The following is a 17320-nucleotide window of genomic DNA, read 5'->3' as shown; positions in this document are numbered from 1 at the left end:
TATAGAAGAATTTCTGATAAGGTGGAGTAGTTCTACTCTACATCGAAGTATTTATTTAAGCCAACGGTTAGAATTTAGGGAAAAAAGAGACTCTTTGGTACATATTGTATGTATAACCTTAGGGCAGTTTCTTAATACTGATGTAGTATCTTTTTTTGGAAAAAAAATATTCCAAACACATGCACATATTTGTTGTGTGAAGTATAAGCACAATTCAGATATTTATCTATCTTCATTTCCATTTGTGAGTCATAACATGTGTACAAACCACATCATGATCGATAGGATGATTTTGTGCAACTCTTATGTCAATTGGAAATTTGCATTGATTCTACATTTTGGAAGGGCTTGTACTTGCTAACCATGAAAGAAACAGACAATGTATCTTCATGTTTATCTAAACTAGTGACACATTGTGTAAAGAATGTTGACTTTAATCAAAATGACTTCTTCGAGGAAAAGACAAAAATCATTATAGGTTAATAGAATAATGCATGATTTGATGGCCCACATATCGGAGATACCAAAAAATATCATACTTGACTAAGAACAAATGCGCTAGAATATAATGTTCAACAATGAATGTGTATACGCAAATCCTCTTGAGATTTTCATTTTGATTAGGATTTCTAAACGTACAAAAAGATAAATGAGACATGAATTAAAACACCAACATGCTATCTCAAGTAAAACAAGAAGTGGTTCCCTCTTCCACAATGAGGTCAACAACTAACAATCATCAAAATAAATGGTTAGGCTTATGGACGAGTTCAGAAGCAAGAAATGATTGTGAATCTCCACGCAAACAAACTACACTAATTACCAATCCATATAATAAACTTCCATGAGCAGTAGACCACCTATACAAGTCAAACCCTTAGGAGAATGCGACCAACCCATTGAAGGACATAACCCATTTTAGAAAGTTTATTATCATTGACCATCATACAATTTCACATCCATGTTTTGATTCAAGGATCACAACAAACCTCAATTATATTCAACTAGTCAATTATCTCTAACTCTAGTATTTAAGAATTAGTAGTATACAAGGGCAATGGGTAACATAAATGGCATTATGAAGTTGCAAATACACCACCAAAATTCAAATCGAGATTTTGTAACTTCCTTTCGAATTGCAGTTTGTGACAGATCACACAACTATCCAACAAAAAGATTGATGAACACTCACTTCAAGATGTCTTTACAGCTATATATCCAATTTCCTATGCTATGTTCACAATTTCTCTTATCCCTTCTCATTTCTAAACTCCCTTCAAAAAATTTATGTTGCCTGACATGCTTAATTAAGACATAATTCGAGGATGCTACAACCATCTCACTACATAGACATGCCCACAATCAAAATAAGAACATGGTAAAGGTATGAATCTCAGCTCACATAATGGTATTCTCAATCAATTGGGCATTCTTCATGTTTTGGGTCGCCTATTTGATTTATCTCACATCATTGAAGAGGCATGTGGCTTAGGACATGATGGCATTAGTACAAATTGGACTCTTTGAATAGAGCCCCTTCATGTGCAGCCCTTCATTATTACATCTATGAATGAACTATTTGATGTTTGAGACATGTCTTGGTTGATTTTATGTACATATGAATCATCCATTTCCAGTAAATGCTGCATTTATAACATAAACAGGTGAAGCAAACACCAAAGTTATTGAAACAAAATTCTCAAATGCAACCATCAAAGCTGATCACATCTTATATATCATATATACCAAAATGAACAAAATGAACCTCCTAGTACAAATAATGTGATATTTCACTTACAGTCAAACAAAAGTTCCACTAAAGCAATATGAAGATACTCGCAACTTTCACACATGATAGCATGTTCTCAACTTTACTATCAAATATCTAACCACTACACAAGCTGTAGTTATTTCTCGGTATGAAAACATTTTGCTATAATAATATGAATGTAACATATCTAGCTTATTATAACAGGCTCATACCCACAACTACATGAGTTGGCAGTAACTCAGCATAAACAGTTCGAGCATCTCATGAGTGGCTCCTTAGCTTGTATGCCAAATGTGCTCAAGAATAATATTTTAAGCAGGGACAGTCAGGACAATATTTATATACATATATAGTATGATCAACAATAAATAACTCAACCAAGATGATTGATAACAACTTATGTGGATCATTAGAAAATGATCCACCATCTCAACCATTCAGAACTTTGTAAGGATCTAGTTGCCCACTGCAATAACTTGATGAAACAGCTGTAATTTCTTGCCTACCCTTCCATTCTTCTCCGGGCTTTAAACATATCGATTTTTCTATAACTGCTGCCTCGACACACACCATTCTTTTGTAATCCTCATCACCAAGGTCAGGTATGGTTTTAGACTTTCTATCCCAGGGATTCCAAACAACTGCAAGAGTACTTAGTTTAGTGGGTTCAGTTTTTCATGTAAGCCATTTTTCGTCAATTTAATATTTGTTACCCAATTTTACTCGGTTTAATATGCTAAAGTATTATGATAAACTTTTCAACCCACTTTTTTCCCAGTTTAATTCCCTCATGACGTTTCACCCATTATACCTGCATCTGGGAAACCCTCTTTTCTCAGCACAAGTGTTCGCTTTTTCTCATGGTCGATGACAGCAATTTTTGTCGGTGTGCTCAGGTATGCTCTATCTATCTGAAAAAAGACAAGATATCAGAAGTAAATGGAAAGGAGGAACCTTTTAAATAGAAGCAGCACAAACCTCTCCATCAAAAGTTATTGCATCTCCTTGTTCTGTAAACCTCTCTCTACTGTGTAAATTGTCAAGATAATCAAGTGTTTCGAGTCCCTCAACTCGAACCTCACTGAAAAATTCAGGATATCATTAGAAAAAAGATAAAGAAAAGTATCTTACTAAAGACAAAATGCAAAGGAACATACAGTACTAATGAAAACAAGCTAGATGACATCAATGAACAGCCTGAAACTTGCCAGTACTAAAAGAAACCATCATTATTATTTCAAATTTCTGGTTATTATTTTTTTACAATCTCAAGTTTGCAACTTCATCATCTACAAGGCGTTGCAATGATTCTTTCACCCTCAAAATGCTCCAAGTGGACTAAATGCATGCTCTTCAACAAAATGAAGACTCAGAATACAAAACAAGTTGTGTAGAAACATCAAATATGAGAAAGTATAACTAAGAAATCAAACTGGGTATTTCTCAATGCAATGTCATGTTTGTAATTGAAAGTTGACCACCTCGTCTGTAGTACCCATTATCCTACCCATTTTACACTAATCTAGACTGAAAATAGCCATCCCCATCCTGTTTTCATAAAGTTCATGATTAGTCCATCAGAATCACTGGGGTTATGAACAAGGAGTGATGCAGAGGGTGAAAAAGAAAATGAAATAGATAGATTGAGAAGGAATTGGGAGTGAGAAAGAGAGATAGAGAGAAAATAGAATGCAAGAAATAGATAGATAGCTAGTGTTGAAAAACCAATGGTTTGTTTAGATTATTAATAGATATGTAAGTACAAGATAGGGTAGTGAAACCCTAATCCTAAATATTTCAAAACCTCAAATACAGCTTACAGTAGCAGAGTCTATAACTATTCTTGAATCAATTGATCCATTTCCCTGTTTCTTCCCCCCTTACAATTGGCTTAAGAGTCTATATATACCTCTCATTGCATGTAATTCACATATTGCCACGTACACTGCCACAGGAAATGCATGCAAATACCAATGTTAAACCATCCAATTTTGTGTCTATTGATATTTCAATAGACTTTACAAGGGTTCAACTTGGATGTACCATACACATTCACTGTCCAATGCTTGTACCACACATTGGAGATTCAAACCTTTTGCCCCTATAGAGCTAAATCATCTTCATGCCAAACACTAGTTCTTTTGATTAAAATTTCTGTTCCTGAAGTAAATACTTCATGACACCTTGTGACTATGGATGGAGTGTCTCCATTATTATCACCTTCGACAGTATTTTTCCTGGCTCTAATAATGGTAATGTTCCTTCACAAGAACAGTCGAGTAGGAGTGACTTTATCAATTCAGCGAAAACGGATATCATGCGCTATATAGACATAATTTCATCCCAAGTGCAAGGTTCAACCTGATATCTGAAACTGAGAAGTATGTGTGCAGTGCAAACATAAATGAGAATGGTTTGATATCAATATTCCGAACTCTTCCAGTTAGTGTGAGGGTTGCTGCTCCCAAAGCGATTCGAAGCCTCAACTCAAAGCTGGAAAAAAGTGCAAAAAAAAAAAACTCAATGGTAAGAATATTAGAAAGCAATTGACAATGTCAAAAACCTTTAAAAAAATTACCAATGAGGCCATGACTTAAGATCTTCCTCCGAGGGCTTCAATATAAGATCAGCAAATGTTTTGACTCCATTAATGGGTGGTGGAGGAGGATTGGGATCAGGACTCCAAAGACGACATCTTACTAAACCCTGTTGTTCTAATGCACCTAAACTGCTGACCTGTTCACAAGCATAAATCCTAAATTTGGCAAACGACAACAGACAGATAGACAACTATTTCAGGCCATTCATTAGCTTGAATATTTTCTGCCATCAAACAAACCTGGGGAAAGCATATTGATATTCCTCCTCTGACAGCTTTCGGGGGCTTTAAACTTGCCTGGCAATTCAGAAAGTATTATTCCCTATTCATACTACTACCTAATGGAATTATCTTGTATTGCTTTACAGAAGAATGACTACAAGCACTTACTTTACTGCTTAGAAAAAGAAGTTCTTCTCCATGGTTATTCTTCCAAGATGTTACCTGTCCACCATATAAAGATACCTGCACGCGTTTAAGCAGTTTGGTAAGAAGTTAGAACTTAAGGTTACCTCTTAAGTTAATTCAGCCAGAATCTGATCACTTAAACATTGTAAAGGAGATATGATGCAGTTTGAATCAAATGGTGATGTACAGGTATGTGCATTGTCCATATATGAAAATAATATATAAATATGGAGTTAACAAGTCAGGATTCAGGATTGATAAAGACATTGTAAGTGTACAAGCAAATAATAGTATGGTTGTTTCCAATTTAAGAAATGAAAAGATAAATTTCCTTCACATTAGTTTGGTTTCTTCTGATTCGACCATCGTCAACTCAACCTCTTACCTGACATTTTGACTCACATAGGCCCTTTACTGCATGCAACTTTTCTCAGGTTTTTCTAGATTTAGCTTAATTTAATCAACTCAACGTATACGATCTATCCCCACAATTTAGACGTTTGTTTTAACTCAGTCATAGCCGAAAGGAACAGACTTCTTCACGCTTTGTATCATGTTTCTTATTTCTTTGACAAAATACATACCTTGAGCCCTAGCTTGGTTCCTTGTCATCTTACCAGAGAATTACAACTTAGCCTTACAAGTTGTCACTATCCCTACTTCATAAGCCTTTGTTGTGGCCTATATATGCTCAGAAGTCTTGGTATTTTTCCAGCTTCAAGATATTGATCTATTTTGTGATTCAGCTTTTATTTTCTAGCAACATAATGTGATGGGAAGATTCTAAATCTTGAACAGTGATAAATGATCTGTTTCATGTGTACACTATATAAATGATGAATACATTTTTGTACATTAATACTTACTAATATAGAAAACCGTGTTTCATGTCATTTTCTGATTCAGTGAAAACTCAAAATTCATTACCCTGGTAGGTGTGAATAGGGGCAAGAAAATTGGATGTGTGAGTAAATTAATCCCTTGTATCAATTTAAAAACAAAGGTCATGCATGTTGTGTGGCTAGCAGCTAATTGTGGACAGTTTCTCTAATGAATAGACCTGCTTCATTTTCTCCACTCCTTGGAACTCCAGATAGTAGCATCAAAGCGAGTCCAGGGAAAATGGTAGTTTGGGTCCCGACTCGCACATGATCACAAAGGAAGAGAGAATATATACCTTGCCCAAATTGTACACAGCAACAAAAAATGAAACCAAGTTTCGGTAGCACTCACAATGAGTGAAGAAGAAAACATTGCCAGGATGAATATGGTTTAGGGATGTTGATTAAATGAGTTCTAGTTAATGAACCTTGGTTTCTGGCTTAAGAGTATGATTCCTCAGTTTATGAAAAACAGCAATGGGTTGATGAGACTCTTCCACTGGTTTCAATGATGACTGCCATTCAATGCATTCTCTACAGAAATTCATATTATAAATTTCCAGAAAATTTAGAATTTAGAATTTTTAATTTTATTGTCCATAAAGAGGCCATTTTTGACCTATGGGACCAGAGTATATATGCATTCTTGATATGTGTCTCCTTCCTAAGAAGGGGTATTCATACATTGAAGCACAAATTCTCTATGTGTGAATAAAGCATACACATATGAGCTCAACCTTCTTGGTGGTGTCTTAAGTATGGCACTTAAGTTATCACTCCCTCTTAGTATGTCAGCATATCTCAAATGAATTGCACTATATGTTGAGCATGTGAAGAGCAAGTGACATTCATCCTCTACCATGCCTTCATTGCATACTTTGCATGTCTTCAAGTTCATTACATTTTGATACCATGATGCAACTTCAATACCTAACTTGTGAGATCGAGTGCGAAGTAGTGTAAGGGCTCTACGAGCATTACTACTCATATTGGTAATGAAATAAGGTTGGATACAATCAATAGGCATTCTTGCTTTATATTGACACCAACATTCAGGGTTGACATTAGCAATGTAGTATTCTAGCTTTTTCCTCTTAGCATCTTCCCACAAGCTTGACTAGCAGTAATTTGACTGGTTGAACAAAACTGTTTTACATGAGCCTATGTGGACAAGCTTCTCTTCGAATAAAAAAGGTACATTTGTGAAAAACTTTACTTTTCCCTGATCCAGTAGCAATTTATATGTCCCTTTACAAAATAACAAATTTCTGTGAGTTTTTATTTGAATAAAGACAGGTTCACCTTCAAGAATATCTCAGTTTCATGAGCCTGAAGCATACAAGCTTCTTTTACTAGAGGGATGGAAAACTTTCAAAAGCCTTTCCCTTCTTTACTTCAGTGGAGAAAAATCTATATGTTTCTCTACATAAAACTAGATTTTTGTGAAACATAAAACCATTTCATTTTCAAAATTCTGAATTCTACGTCCAAACTATGTGTCATCTTCTTTCTACCGGAACATAGAGTCTGTAAATGTTATTAGCCTCCATGTAGGCGCATTCCTACTTATGGCATCTATCCTTATCCTACACTTGTCAGGCACATGGGCGTAACATATGTAGGTGAATGGCTACAGCTTCTTGGCAAAAGGTTTCTTACTTGAGTAGGTTTCTGTCTGAAAAGAAACTGTTTTTTTTTGTCTGAAAAGACACAATGAACAAGTTCCTGGCGTCTGCCAGTACGAAGGAAACACTTTTGCACTAATCATTTCCTAGTTTACTCCAGATAAATGTAAACTAATCTTTTATACTCTTTCTTCAACGATAAGAGAACAAATATGAAGAGAAAGCAAAAAAGAGAATCAAGAAAAAGCAAAAGCGCTTACCACTGCAGAAGATCCATGAGGTTCTCTCAAAATCAGAGTTTCCAATCCAGAAGCGTCTTTCACGCGATCAATAGGCATTCTGCTAAACCTATGATATCAAGAAAACGAGAGAATATAAAAGGAAGCGAAGGAAATCCAAAAAATAGAAACAAGAAAGCACAGAGAGAATGAAAGATGAGAGCAGATGAAAGAAGAAGAAGGGATACGAATGTATTGGAACTTTGTTTCTAGAGTGAAAGATAATCTGCAAAAGCAGAGAACCAAGAACCAAGCAAACAAGAAGAAAAAGGAGACTTACCGATTTGCTGTGAACGAAGATGCAGAAGAAGGACAAGTCCATCAAACCTGCGGAGATAACAGGAGAGAACTGCGAAACCCTAATTCCGGAGCTTCCACCAAGCTCACCATCGCCAACAACAACAGTATATACAGAAAACAAGCTAATCAATTTTTTTATTTTTTTTTATTTTTTTTTAATAATAATATTATTATAACTATTAACAATAATATAAAATGGAATAAATCAAACAATTAATAAATAAAGGAATCCATTCCTCTATATAACCTTTGAAGAAATTCTTGAAATACCCTTCTCATAATTTCCACTGCCTACCCTTCTCTAGGCAAGTCCATTTATTTCCAGGCGTATGTATGCATACATGCATGTATTCGTACCTTACAAATACGCACACATGCATGGATTGAATACAAAACAAAAACCCCGACAAATACATGTACATGTATGTGAGTATGCATGCATGCCCACGAGTATTCAGTGTCACGAACACCTAGTCTACGATTGATGAGAACAACATGTGTATGGGTATGGGTATGTGTATGTGTATGCGTATGCATATGTGTATGTGTGTATGTGTATGTGTATGTGTATGTGTATGTGTATGTGAATTCGTGACCCATTGGTCATCATCTCTCTCCACCCTTTCTAATTGGACAACAAAGCATGTCGAGAAACATTTGTGCACATTTCTATTTAAAGACCACGGATTGTCATGTTGGGGATCGTTCGAAGTTGATCTCTTCGTAGTTTCCCTTTCTAACTCAATAATATCATGATTAGGAGCCCCGACTTCGAGCAAGCGAATAGAGGCCAACTCGTGAATTTTATCATACATATGTACCACATGTTTTACATCATTTTCCTAATTATAATCATTCTTGTGATTGAACCACGAGCAAACAGTGGATATTTATCGATATGTCCTTAACGAATAAGAGCAAGTAGTATCAATTAGAATGCCCATGCACATTTTTTTATATTTGTAAGGATTGTCAGTGATTTGCCTAAGCAAAGATTGATGTATGCTAATTTTTCCTAACTAAATCAACCACTTGATCCACACATACTTAATCTTAATGGTTGTGCTTGTGTTAATCCCATCGTTAATGATCAACAATAGGGATATTTGGATAGTAATTAAAGCACAATGAGGGTAGGAGGGGAATTTTTGAAAAGATAAGGGTGATTTGATATATAGTTAGAAAGACAACTGTATTTCAATACACACACACACACACACACATACATATAGCTCAACACTTTATGCAATAGTAATTCTGTTTCAGTAACAATAATGAGAAAAACAATGGTGGTTAAGCAGTACATTCGTATATTTGTAGAAGTAACTTTACTTGGAATTGAGTCTCTCCGGAGAATAATACGCGTAGAAATCGAATTATTCGAGGGCGCACCTTTTTGTGTTGGATATAGATGACATTTTGTTTTTGTTGCAAGGACCACACTATTCACAAAATAGTCAAGAAAAAAGTAAATACCAAAATGTCTACTGTACTATGCCAGTTGGTCAATTGTATCACATATCAGGGACACGGGGATGTACCATGATTAGGTTTACACGATTTTCTCGCATGCGCAACCACAAATTTAATCTGATGAAACTATCTATTGCAGATGCACGATGTGGCTTTTCTTTGTATTTGTGTGTGTGTGTGTGTGTGGGAGGTTATGTGTTCATGTCATTGAGGGGTGGATCAAATGTCTCATTCATTATATTCGTTAGTTTGAAAAACACATCCACAACTACAACATCACTTTCTCCTAAGAATTATCCCTTTACGACTTCACTTTCTGTTTCCAGAAATTTATTTGCAATAAACACTGGTTAATATACAAAATCTCCATAGAAGATATCGTGACAACCAAGTAATCTAGTCGGTTAAGAAAACATTTTTTTTAGTCCATGTCTTACAAGTGGACAGCGGACAAGTTTCTATTCTCTAAATATTTGGATTTAATGGTAGCGACACATTTATTAAGGATGCTAAATAATCTAGTGTGGAGAAAATTATATTATATCAAAAACTTAAAATTATTGTGCATGTTTAAACTTCTGGGTTTCAGAAAATATGATTGGAGATTTGCAAATGTTTGAAGCTTGCACAATTGGAAGAACCTTATGGCCATTTAGAGTAAATTGAGAAAATGCCATCGCAATTCACAGACCAATGCCCAATTGAAAAATAATGCACGAGCATTCGAAGAAGTTAAACTCATATACCAAATCCTTAAGAAGTTTTTGGTTTATCCTCATACCACAATATTAATTAATATATGTGCATTGAAAAGAAACTAGGCCAATCAATCACTAAAGATAATGTTCTTGAAAACTAGGTGGAGAGGTGTGTTAGCATTGCAAAGGGTGCATATTTAGCATGTTCTATACAACCACGAACTTTAGCAAATAAATCATTCCCTAATAATTAGAATCTCCTATAGTGTGGTAGCAAATGGAGAGGCCCACATTTAACCTACAATACGGAGTCTTGACTGAAATTTATGCTAAGTTCTCCATTGTATCTCTACCATGCCTACTAGAAGCAATGGAAGATCATACTATGGACACATATATATTAGTATCCCGTATCATCATTGTTCAATAATAATGTACAGAGGTTTTCATGCTTTCAAAAGCCTCGAGCTTTATCAAAATATCATACATTGCCGAAGAAGACCCCCTCCACATCATCCAAGGTCCTATGACTTTTCACTATGATATTACTGTTCTTCAACAATCAGTGCATGAAAAACATTGATGATAGCTAAAATACTCTCCATCAACTTGCCATTGTTGATGAAAAATATCCACAAGACTTTCACTCTATCCCATTAAAGGTATATTTATTTATATACATGTTAATATGCAAACGGAAAACATTACCTTTCAATATGTTATCTTCTACCATATTTCAGATTACATTTTGAATCTGTCTTTATTGATAAGCATAAACTCAAAGGTGATGTTCAGAAATCCTGTAGTTCAAACACATAATTTGGATGCCTAGGTTGTTGCTGTTTTGAATCTGCTTACCCTCATCAATTATGTCATCTCCAGCCAATGGTATAAATATTGAAGCCAAACAAAAGACACATAATGACCAGGATATTACTGCACTTCACCCTGCAAAGACCCAACACCTTCCATATCTGACTCAAATGAGCCCATATACAATCAACTATATTACAAACATATGGTTATGAGATGCTCATTACCCAAGTCCACAGACCCTTCAATACACATGCATTTGATGAGAAAGCTAATTTTACACTTTGTTCCCTCTTATTCTTTTCTGATCTAACCTCAGCTTAGGTGTTAAATCAAACAAACTTTTGAAGCAGGACAGAATAAATTTACAAACATCATACAAATGCTTCTTGGATTCCGAATTAAATAAAGTATCACTGCGATCTCTTCCAATCCAAACCGATATGATCACCATATATGTGGGAAATGTTAAAATTCTAAACCATAGATAAGAGAAAGAGTTAATAATGTGTCCACGAATTAGACTCATGGCATCCATGGCCTCAATTACCATGACATGCATTGTTCATGAGACCTAAAAACTTGATTAAGTTTTGCATACATAGTGATCGGTGAGCTAGCCCAAAATGCTACCTCAAAAGCCAAAACCCATTGCAAAGCCACATGCTTGAGAGCTCTCATCTTATTCTCTCAATTCACACATGACTATGACCAAAACAACGTTGGCATTGGAAAACATCATCCATGTGCCATTCATTCATTATCACAATCTAAATTCAATCTCCAACTTGTAACTGTCATATTCATTTCTCTCTTGAAGCTTTCAAGTGTGTTTTTGTTTTCACCCATGGTTACCACATCCACTAAATGTTTCGTCTCAAACAAGGCTTCACCATGTGGAACTTATATATAGGCAAAACATGATAAGGTTGATGGTTTCTTCAGAGATGTGAAGACTAAGTTGCATAAACTTTTGTACCCATACCAAAATGGTCGATCTTCTTTCGTTTCAGTGGTGGTGGGGAAGAAACTTGACTGCTAGGATCTGATGCGATCGACTTGAAGGCACTTTCACTATCACTGCTAAAAGATGCATCAAGAACTGCGATGGGGCTTCGCGGAATTGAGTTTCCACATGTTTCACCCTTGGATGATGTAGTGATTGGTCCAAGAAATAGGTCCACCATGAGCGCAAAGCACTGTTCCGACAAATCCTGTGTGCCAGGAGAGAATTCCAGAAATAAATATGCATGAAAATGGGTGAACAATATGTCATGACTTACAAGCATAGACATAACTATGAATTAATCACGAGTTAGGGAGGTCAAACTAGAGATGTTTAGAATTCATGCACAGGCATCCCTAGGTTATTGCTTACTATAAAATACAATACTAAGGTTGGGTGCTTAAACCCACATCGATAAGGTTAAAAACATATGCTTTAAACTTCAGTGCCATGTTTTGGCACAATTATGATTTTAATAAATGATAAGTACTTTCATATTGTCACATATGTGATGTTTTTGTTTTGTGTTTTAGCACATAATGTCTTGTTACTTACCTGATGTGAACAGGCCTATGTCCTAACATACGTAAGAAAGATGAGGATTAAAAAGATGCATACATGTAGGCACCGGGGGTATATCGAAAACAACATCTTCTTAAATTCGGCAAACTGTGTAGAGCACGTCTCCTGAGCAGCACACAAGACAGCTGCAACAGCTATAGAAGACGGGCGATAGATGAGAAATCTGATCTCTGCAAAACATGATGAGGAATAAAAATAGTTAATATGGTTCAAATTTAGCACATGTCATATAAATATGGTCCTACGCTATTGAGATATGTAGTATTGTTATAGACCACATACTGTATGTATGTGTCGCACAACGTTAAGATATGTCTGTGTTGGTTGATATTATAATGAGCACATATTGAATTTGAATATATACAAGCATATAAGGATTACCTTGCACTGCACAAAGGATAAGTTCATTGATTCGGCCACATAAAATGCATCGAGTACCACTTGCTAAATCTAGCTTGCGAACGAGATAATCAATGTAAGAGAAAGGCGTGATTGAGCCCAAACGCCATCCAAGAGTGCTAAGTACAAGCAACTCCATTCTTTGAATCGTCTTAGGCTCAAAGATGCAAAGGGGTCCGACCACCTATATGATGCAACATAAAGAGGATGATTTTTAAGATCCACTGGGTATGTATATATTTAACTCCAATACTGAGAGAAAAAAATAACCAACAACCTAGTATATACACCAATGCCTAAAGGAAATTTTGAACGATCTCAGGTTTTCAGAAAGTCATTTATTTTCCGATTGATTACCTGAAGATCGAGCAGCAGAGGGACCTCAGTTTCCTCCATCTTGGCAGCAAGGGAAAGGCACGCCACTGATAGAAGTTGCATCATCCAAGCTTTACCATTCTACACATACATTTGGTTGTATAAAGATGTATGGTTATGTTAACGGGTCAGGACAAAAAATGGTAATTGAAAACTGAAAGCGGAATCAGGAACCTTACCGGAAGTTGATGGAGAGAAAGGAATCGATCAAGATAGTTGACAGATAAGGCAGCTGTAAGAGGCCCGAAGTTGTAGAAAGCTCGAACCTTCGAAGTGATGTTAAAAAAAAATCCCATAAATTCACATCTACATCTCACACCCTCTCTATCGAAAGCCATATGAACCAACAAATATTTGTCATTCATTATTGCATGATCAAGAAACAGTAATAAATCAATAGTAGTAGCTCCCACAAATTTCATATGCTCTCTCTAGATTTTACATCCTCTTTCTAGATCTAGCATCCCCGAGAGGAAGTGTTGACCTTCATATAAGTGAAAACATGCTGTTATTGGGCAAATCCACATACAATAATAATAAAAAGGTTCCACAAATTTCACATCCTCTCTCTAGGAGGCCTACCCAAAACCTCTTGCTCCATCTCCTCTACGAGCTTGACTCCATTACTTGATGGCTATGTCGGTGTGAAGACTGTGAGAACACAAAGCATGAGCTACTAAATGGACGACAAACTACAGCACTTTGCCCGTAAGAAGGTTATGTTGATTCGGATCAACTACAAAGGCTACATGGCACACGCTATATGCTTTCATGAACCAATTGCCTCAGCAATTCACATCCTCTCCAGAAACCCTAACCCTAATCTGAACAAAATGTCCCACCAATTCCCGTTCCCTAACTAGAAATCACTTGATGTAGAAAATGCCACATTCGAGCAGAATCCAACCAATCTAGAAAGGTCACATCCATGCTCTAGATCTCACATCGTCCCTGTGAACACCTCAAAACCCTTGTATGAACCAAATGCTTAAGATAAGTTCGCATCCTCTCTCTAGAAATCCTTAGAATTTCCAATGAGCAGTAATAATGGCAGCTATTTACCAAAGTAGAAGAAATGGAGAAAAAACTGGCAATGCATATTAAACCCTAGCAAATCTGTCAACACGGAATTAATGGACAACATCATCAGAAATAAAAACCCAGAAATCTATGATCAGAGATGCATATAAACGTTAGAAACCTATAAACAGCGAGGGGAAAACTCAAAAATGGACAATACAGCAAAACCCAGAAATGTATAATCTGCAGACAAACAAATAGAAAGAGAATTTTTAATGCATAGAATGTTGGGAGATCTATGCGATCATTAGAACATAGATTATCTCCAAAATAGAAACAGAGAAGAATATATTAATCCAATTAATCTATAAACTCAGCAGAAGCAGAGGAGGAACCAAATCCGAAGAAACAAACAAGAAAAGAAAAAACCATGTCTCCTCCAGCGAAATGAACAAAGGAAACGGGAAAGGATTTAAAGTAAAATTGAGATTTTGATGAGGTATGGAAACAAACAGAAGAAAAAGACAGAGCTTTTGCTGAGCTATGAAGACGGTGATGATACCTTGAAAAGCCAATCTACAGCTTCTTGACGAGAGCACGGATCAAGAATCTTCTTCTCGTATCTCTGAGAGTAATCAGAGCTCGGCATATGAAAGATCTCTCGCTCCCCGAGCTCTGATAGAGTAGTTTCGACATCACAAGATTCTTCCATCGCCATAGCTGCAGAAACTCGCCAAGAAGCAGAACTCTCCCACAGGTTAAGCAGAAGAAGAGAAGAAGAAGAAGGCGAAGGCGAATGACAAGAATCGTGGTTACCCTCTTCCTCTTCCTCTTCTTCTTCTTCTTCTTCTTCAGACATGTTCTCGCAGCAGAGAAGGAGATTTGCTGCCGAGCAATCTGGCATTATATTACAGAAGAAGAAGAAGAGGAAGGAGATGAAACGCAGAGGTTAGTAGCATGAAGGGGGGGGGGGGGGAAGACAGACGATGATGAAGACAGAGCTGAGAGAGCACTCACACAGCCACACCTCTCTCTCTCTCTCTCTCTCTCTCTCTCTCTCTCTACATTCTCTCTCTAAACCCTCTCCTTGTCTACAGACTATATGTAATGTATATGTATCTCTGATGGTTTTTGTATGACTGCTTCTTCCTATTGGTTTCTCTCTCTCTCTCTCTCTCTGTTCCTCTGTTCCTCTGTGTTTTCTCTCTCTCTATCTCTCTCTGTGTTCTTCTGTTCCTCTGTGTTTCTGTCTCCTGTGTTTTCTCTCTCTCTGTTCTTCTGTGTTTGCTCTCTCTCCTTGGAGAGACAGTGATGGGTGTGTGTGTGTGACAGAGACACAGAGAGAATGTGTTGTTAGGGTTTTTGGGAAGCTCAGAGATTATGAGAGAGAGAGAGAGAGAGAGAGTATATGTATGTATAGGGAAGAGGGGAGTTGATGTGGGTAAATGCGAGGTGCAGAGAGAGCCAGAGAGAGCACAGAATAAGAGAGAGAGAGAGAGAGAGAGACAGAGACAGGCAGAGTGTATGTGTGTGTGTGTGTGAGGGAGCAGCAGGGGATAGAAAGAGAAAGTAGAGAGAGAGAGAGAGAGAGAGAGCACTGAATGAGAGAGAGAGGTTTTTTAGCAGGTAGAGAGAGAGGGAGTGTGTGTGTGTGAGAGACATGGGAACAGAGTCGGAGTATGAACCATACGTACCATACTTTCATTCGCATTCTCGTAAGAAAAAACACCCTCAACGAATGATAATACCATACTTTTGGATTAACTATTTATCATGAGGTAAATAAGCCTAAAAACTAAATAAATAACAAAAAATGATCATTAAAAAATGGGAAAAAAACAAAACACACACACACACACACAAGAATGTTTGAATAACATTCGCATTCGTTTTCCTACGTAGGAAAACGAATGCTATGCTAGACGAACACGAATTTTACGTACTAAAGAGAGTATGTGGTAAATCATAGAAGTGTGAGAAAGAGAGAGAGAGAGAGAGGGAGTGTGTGTGTGTGTGTGTGTGACATAGGAACAGAGTATGTGGATAGATCATAGAAGTGTGAGAAAGAGAGCAGGGCAGGAAGAGAGAGAATTTTGAGAGAGAGAGTGTGTGTGTGTGTGTGGAGAGAGAGAAGGGTAGAGGAGAGGGTCGTGATAGGGCAGGGTAGAGAGAGAATGTAGAGAGAGTGTGTGTGTGTGGAGAGAGAGAAGGGTAGAACAGAGGGTTGTGAGAGAGCCGGGTAGAGAGAGAGTGTGTGTGTGGAGAGAGAAGGGTAGAACAGAGGGTTGTGAGAGGGCCGGGTAGAGAGAGAATGTAGAGAGAGTTGTGTGTGTGTGTGTGTGCGGAGAGAAGGGTAGAACAGAGGGTTGTGAGAGGGCAGGGTAGAGAGAGAGTGTGTGTGTGGGCATGTATGTATGTATGCATGTTTATGTATGAATGTATGTAGCCACATCATGCGGTCATACATCCTCTCTCTATCTATCTCTATGTGTAAGTAAGTCAGTCTCTATGCATGTTTTTGAGCTCTTGTTTGGATCATTTCAAATCTCCCTCCCTTCCTGAATAAAGCCGAGCCGATCACATGGGATCGGATGAGATCTGATCCAATACAATCGGACATGTCTCTATCTGAAATCTCCTTGCCTCTCCCCTTAAATGAAAGCCTTACATATCGCATTGGACTTGACACAGATCAAACGTCAATGGGCGTGAAGAATGTTCATCATCGAGAGACCATATAGTACATAAGAAGACCTAGGAAGGAAAGCCCCCCCCCCTCGGGTTTGAGTTCCCTTTTTGTGGTCACGATTAGGAATTGGCAACAGAGCCGGTTTGGCCTTGTCCAAACCAAACCGATTAAGACTTACCCGATTTGGAGGTTTCCAAACTTGAACCAAACAAGTTCCTAAACCAGTTAAGGCATAATTGGTTTAGCAAAACTGGTTTAGAAACTTGTTTGGCTAAACCAATTAAATATGGACCGGTTAGTCCCAAAATGGCTTGATTCGGCTGGAGCCTTGCCAAACCAACCTCAAACCAATTTGAGAAGCTCAAGCATGAACCCAGCCAACCCAAACCAACAAACTGGCAAA

At 37.2% G+C, this 17320-nt stretch overlaps 2 protein-coding genes across 2 annotated transcripts; both read right to left on the bottom strand.

Moving 5' to 3' along the window:
• Nucleotides 1-1946: 1946 nt before the first annotated feature.
• Nucleotides 1947-7980, bottom strand: LOC147856749 (putative glucose-6-phosphate 1-epimerase). Its single transcript, XM_087328120.1, has 9 exons — nucleotides 7843-7980; nucleotides 7545-7632; nucleotides 4761-4835; nucleotides 4611-4667; nucleotides 4350-4507; nucleotides 4133-4264; nucleotides 2750-2852; nucleotides 2583-2682; nucleotides 1947-2412 (listed from the first exon to the last, which is right to left on the bottom strand). Exons 2-9 carry the CDS (start codon nucleotides 7620-7622, stop codon nucleotides 2201-2203), a joined length of 915 nt encoding a protein of 304 aa, XP_087184246.1. The 5' UTR covers nucleotides 7623-7632; nucleotides 7843-7980; the 3' UTR covers nucleotides 1947-2200.
• Nucleotides 7981-11303: 3323 nt separating this feature from the next.
• LOC147856748 (cyclin-D2-1-like) lies at nucleotides 11304-15211 on the bottom strand. Its single transcript, XM_087328488.1, has 6 exons — nucleotides 14791-15211; nucleotides 13388-13474; nucleotides 13191-13289; nucleotides 12816-13017; nucleotides 12471-12604; nucleotides 11304-12060 (listed from the first exon to the last, which is right to left on the bottom strand). The coding sequence occupies exons 1-6, from the start codon at nucleotides 15130-15132 to the stop codon at nucleotides 11803-11805; spliced, it is 1122 nt and encodes a 373-aa protein (XP_087184614.1). The 5' UTR covers nucleotides 15133-15211; the 3' UTR covers nucleotides 11304-11802.
• Nucleotides 15212-17320: the final 2109 nt, after the last annotated feature.

This window comes from Azolla caroliniana, unplaced genomic scaffold (genome assembly GCF_043228905.1).
Source record: "Azolla caroliniana isolate FFs.n. ecotype wild unplaced genomic scaffold, voAzoCaro1.0.p SCAF_12, whole genome shotgun sequence".
Taxonomy (NCBI): domain Eukaryota; kingdom Viridiplantae; phylum Streptophyta; class Polypodiopsida; order Salviniales; family Salviniaceae; genus Azolla; species Azolla caroliniana.
The sequence above is the reverse complement of the archived record's forward strand: the minus strand, read 5'-3'. Positions and strand labels throughout refer to the sequence as shown.

Excerpts from the sequence above, each read along its gene's own strand:
- LOC147856749 (XM_087328120.1), bottom strand. The coding sequence starts at position 7,622 with ATGCCTATTGATCGCGTGAAAGACGCTTCTGGATTGGAAACTCTGATT. Across the intron at positions 2,853-4,132 it reads TTCTCAGTTTCAGATATCAG|TGAGGTTCGAGTTGAGGGAC; the intron begins GTTGAACCTTGC and ends TGAATTTTTCAG. Across the intron at positions 2,683-2,749 it reads CAATAACTTTTGATGGAGAG|ATAGATAGAGCATACCTGAG; the intron begins GTTTGTGCTGCT and ends GTCTTTTTTCAG.
- LOC147856748 (XM_087328488.1), bottom strand. The coding sequence starts at position 15,132 with ATGCCAGATTGCTCGGCAGCAAATCTCCTTCTCTGCTGCGAGAACATG. Across the intron at positions 13,290-13,387 it reads TTTCTCTCCATCAACTTCCG|AATGGTAAAGCTTGGATGAT; the intron begins GTAAGGTTCCTG and ends ATGTATGTGTAG. Across the intron at positions 13,018-13,190 it reads CTCTGCTGCTCGATCTTCAG|GTGGTCGGACCCCTTTGCAT; the intron begins GTAATCAATCGG and ends TGCATCATATAG.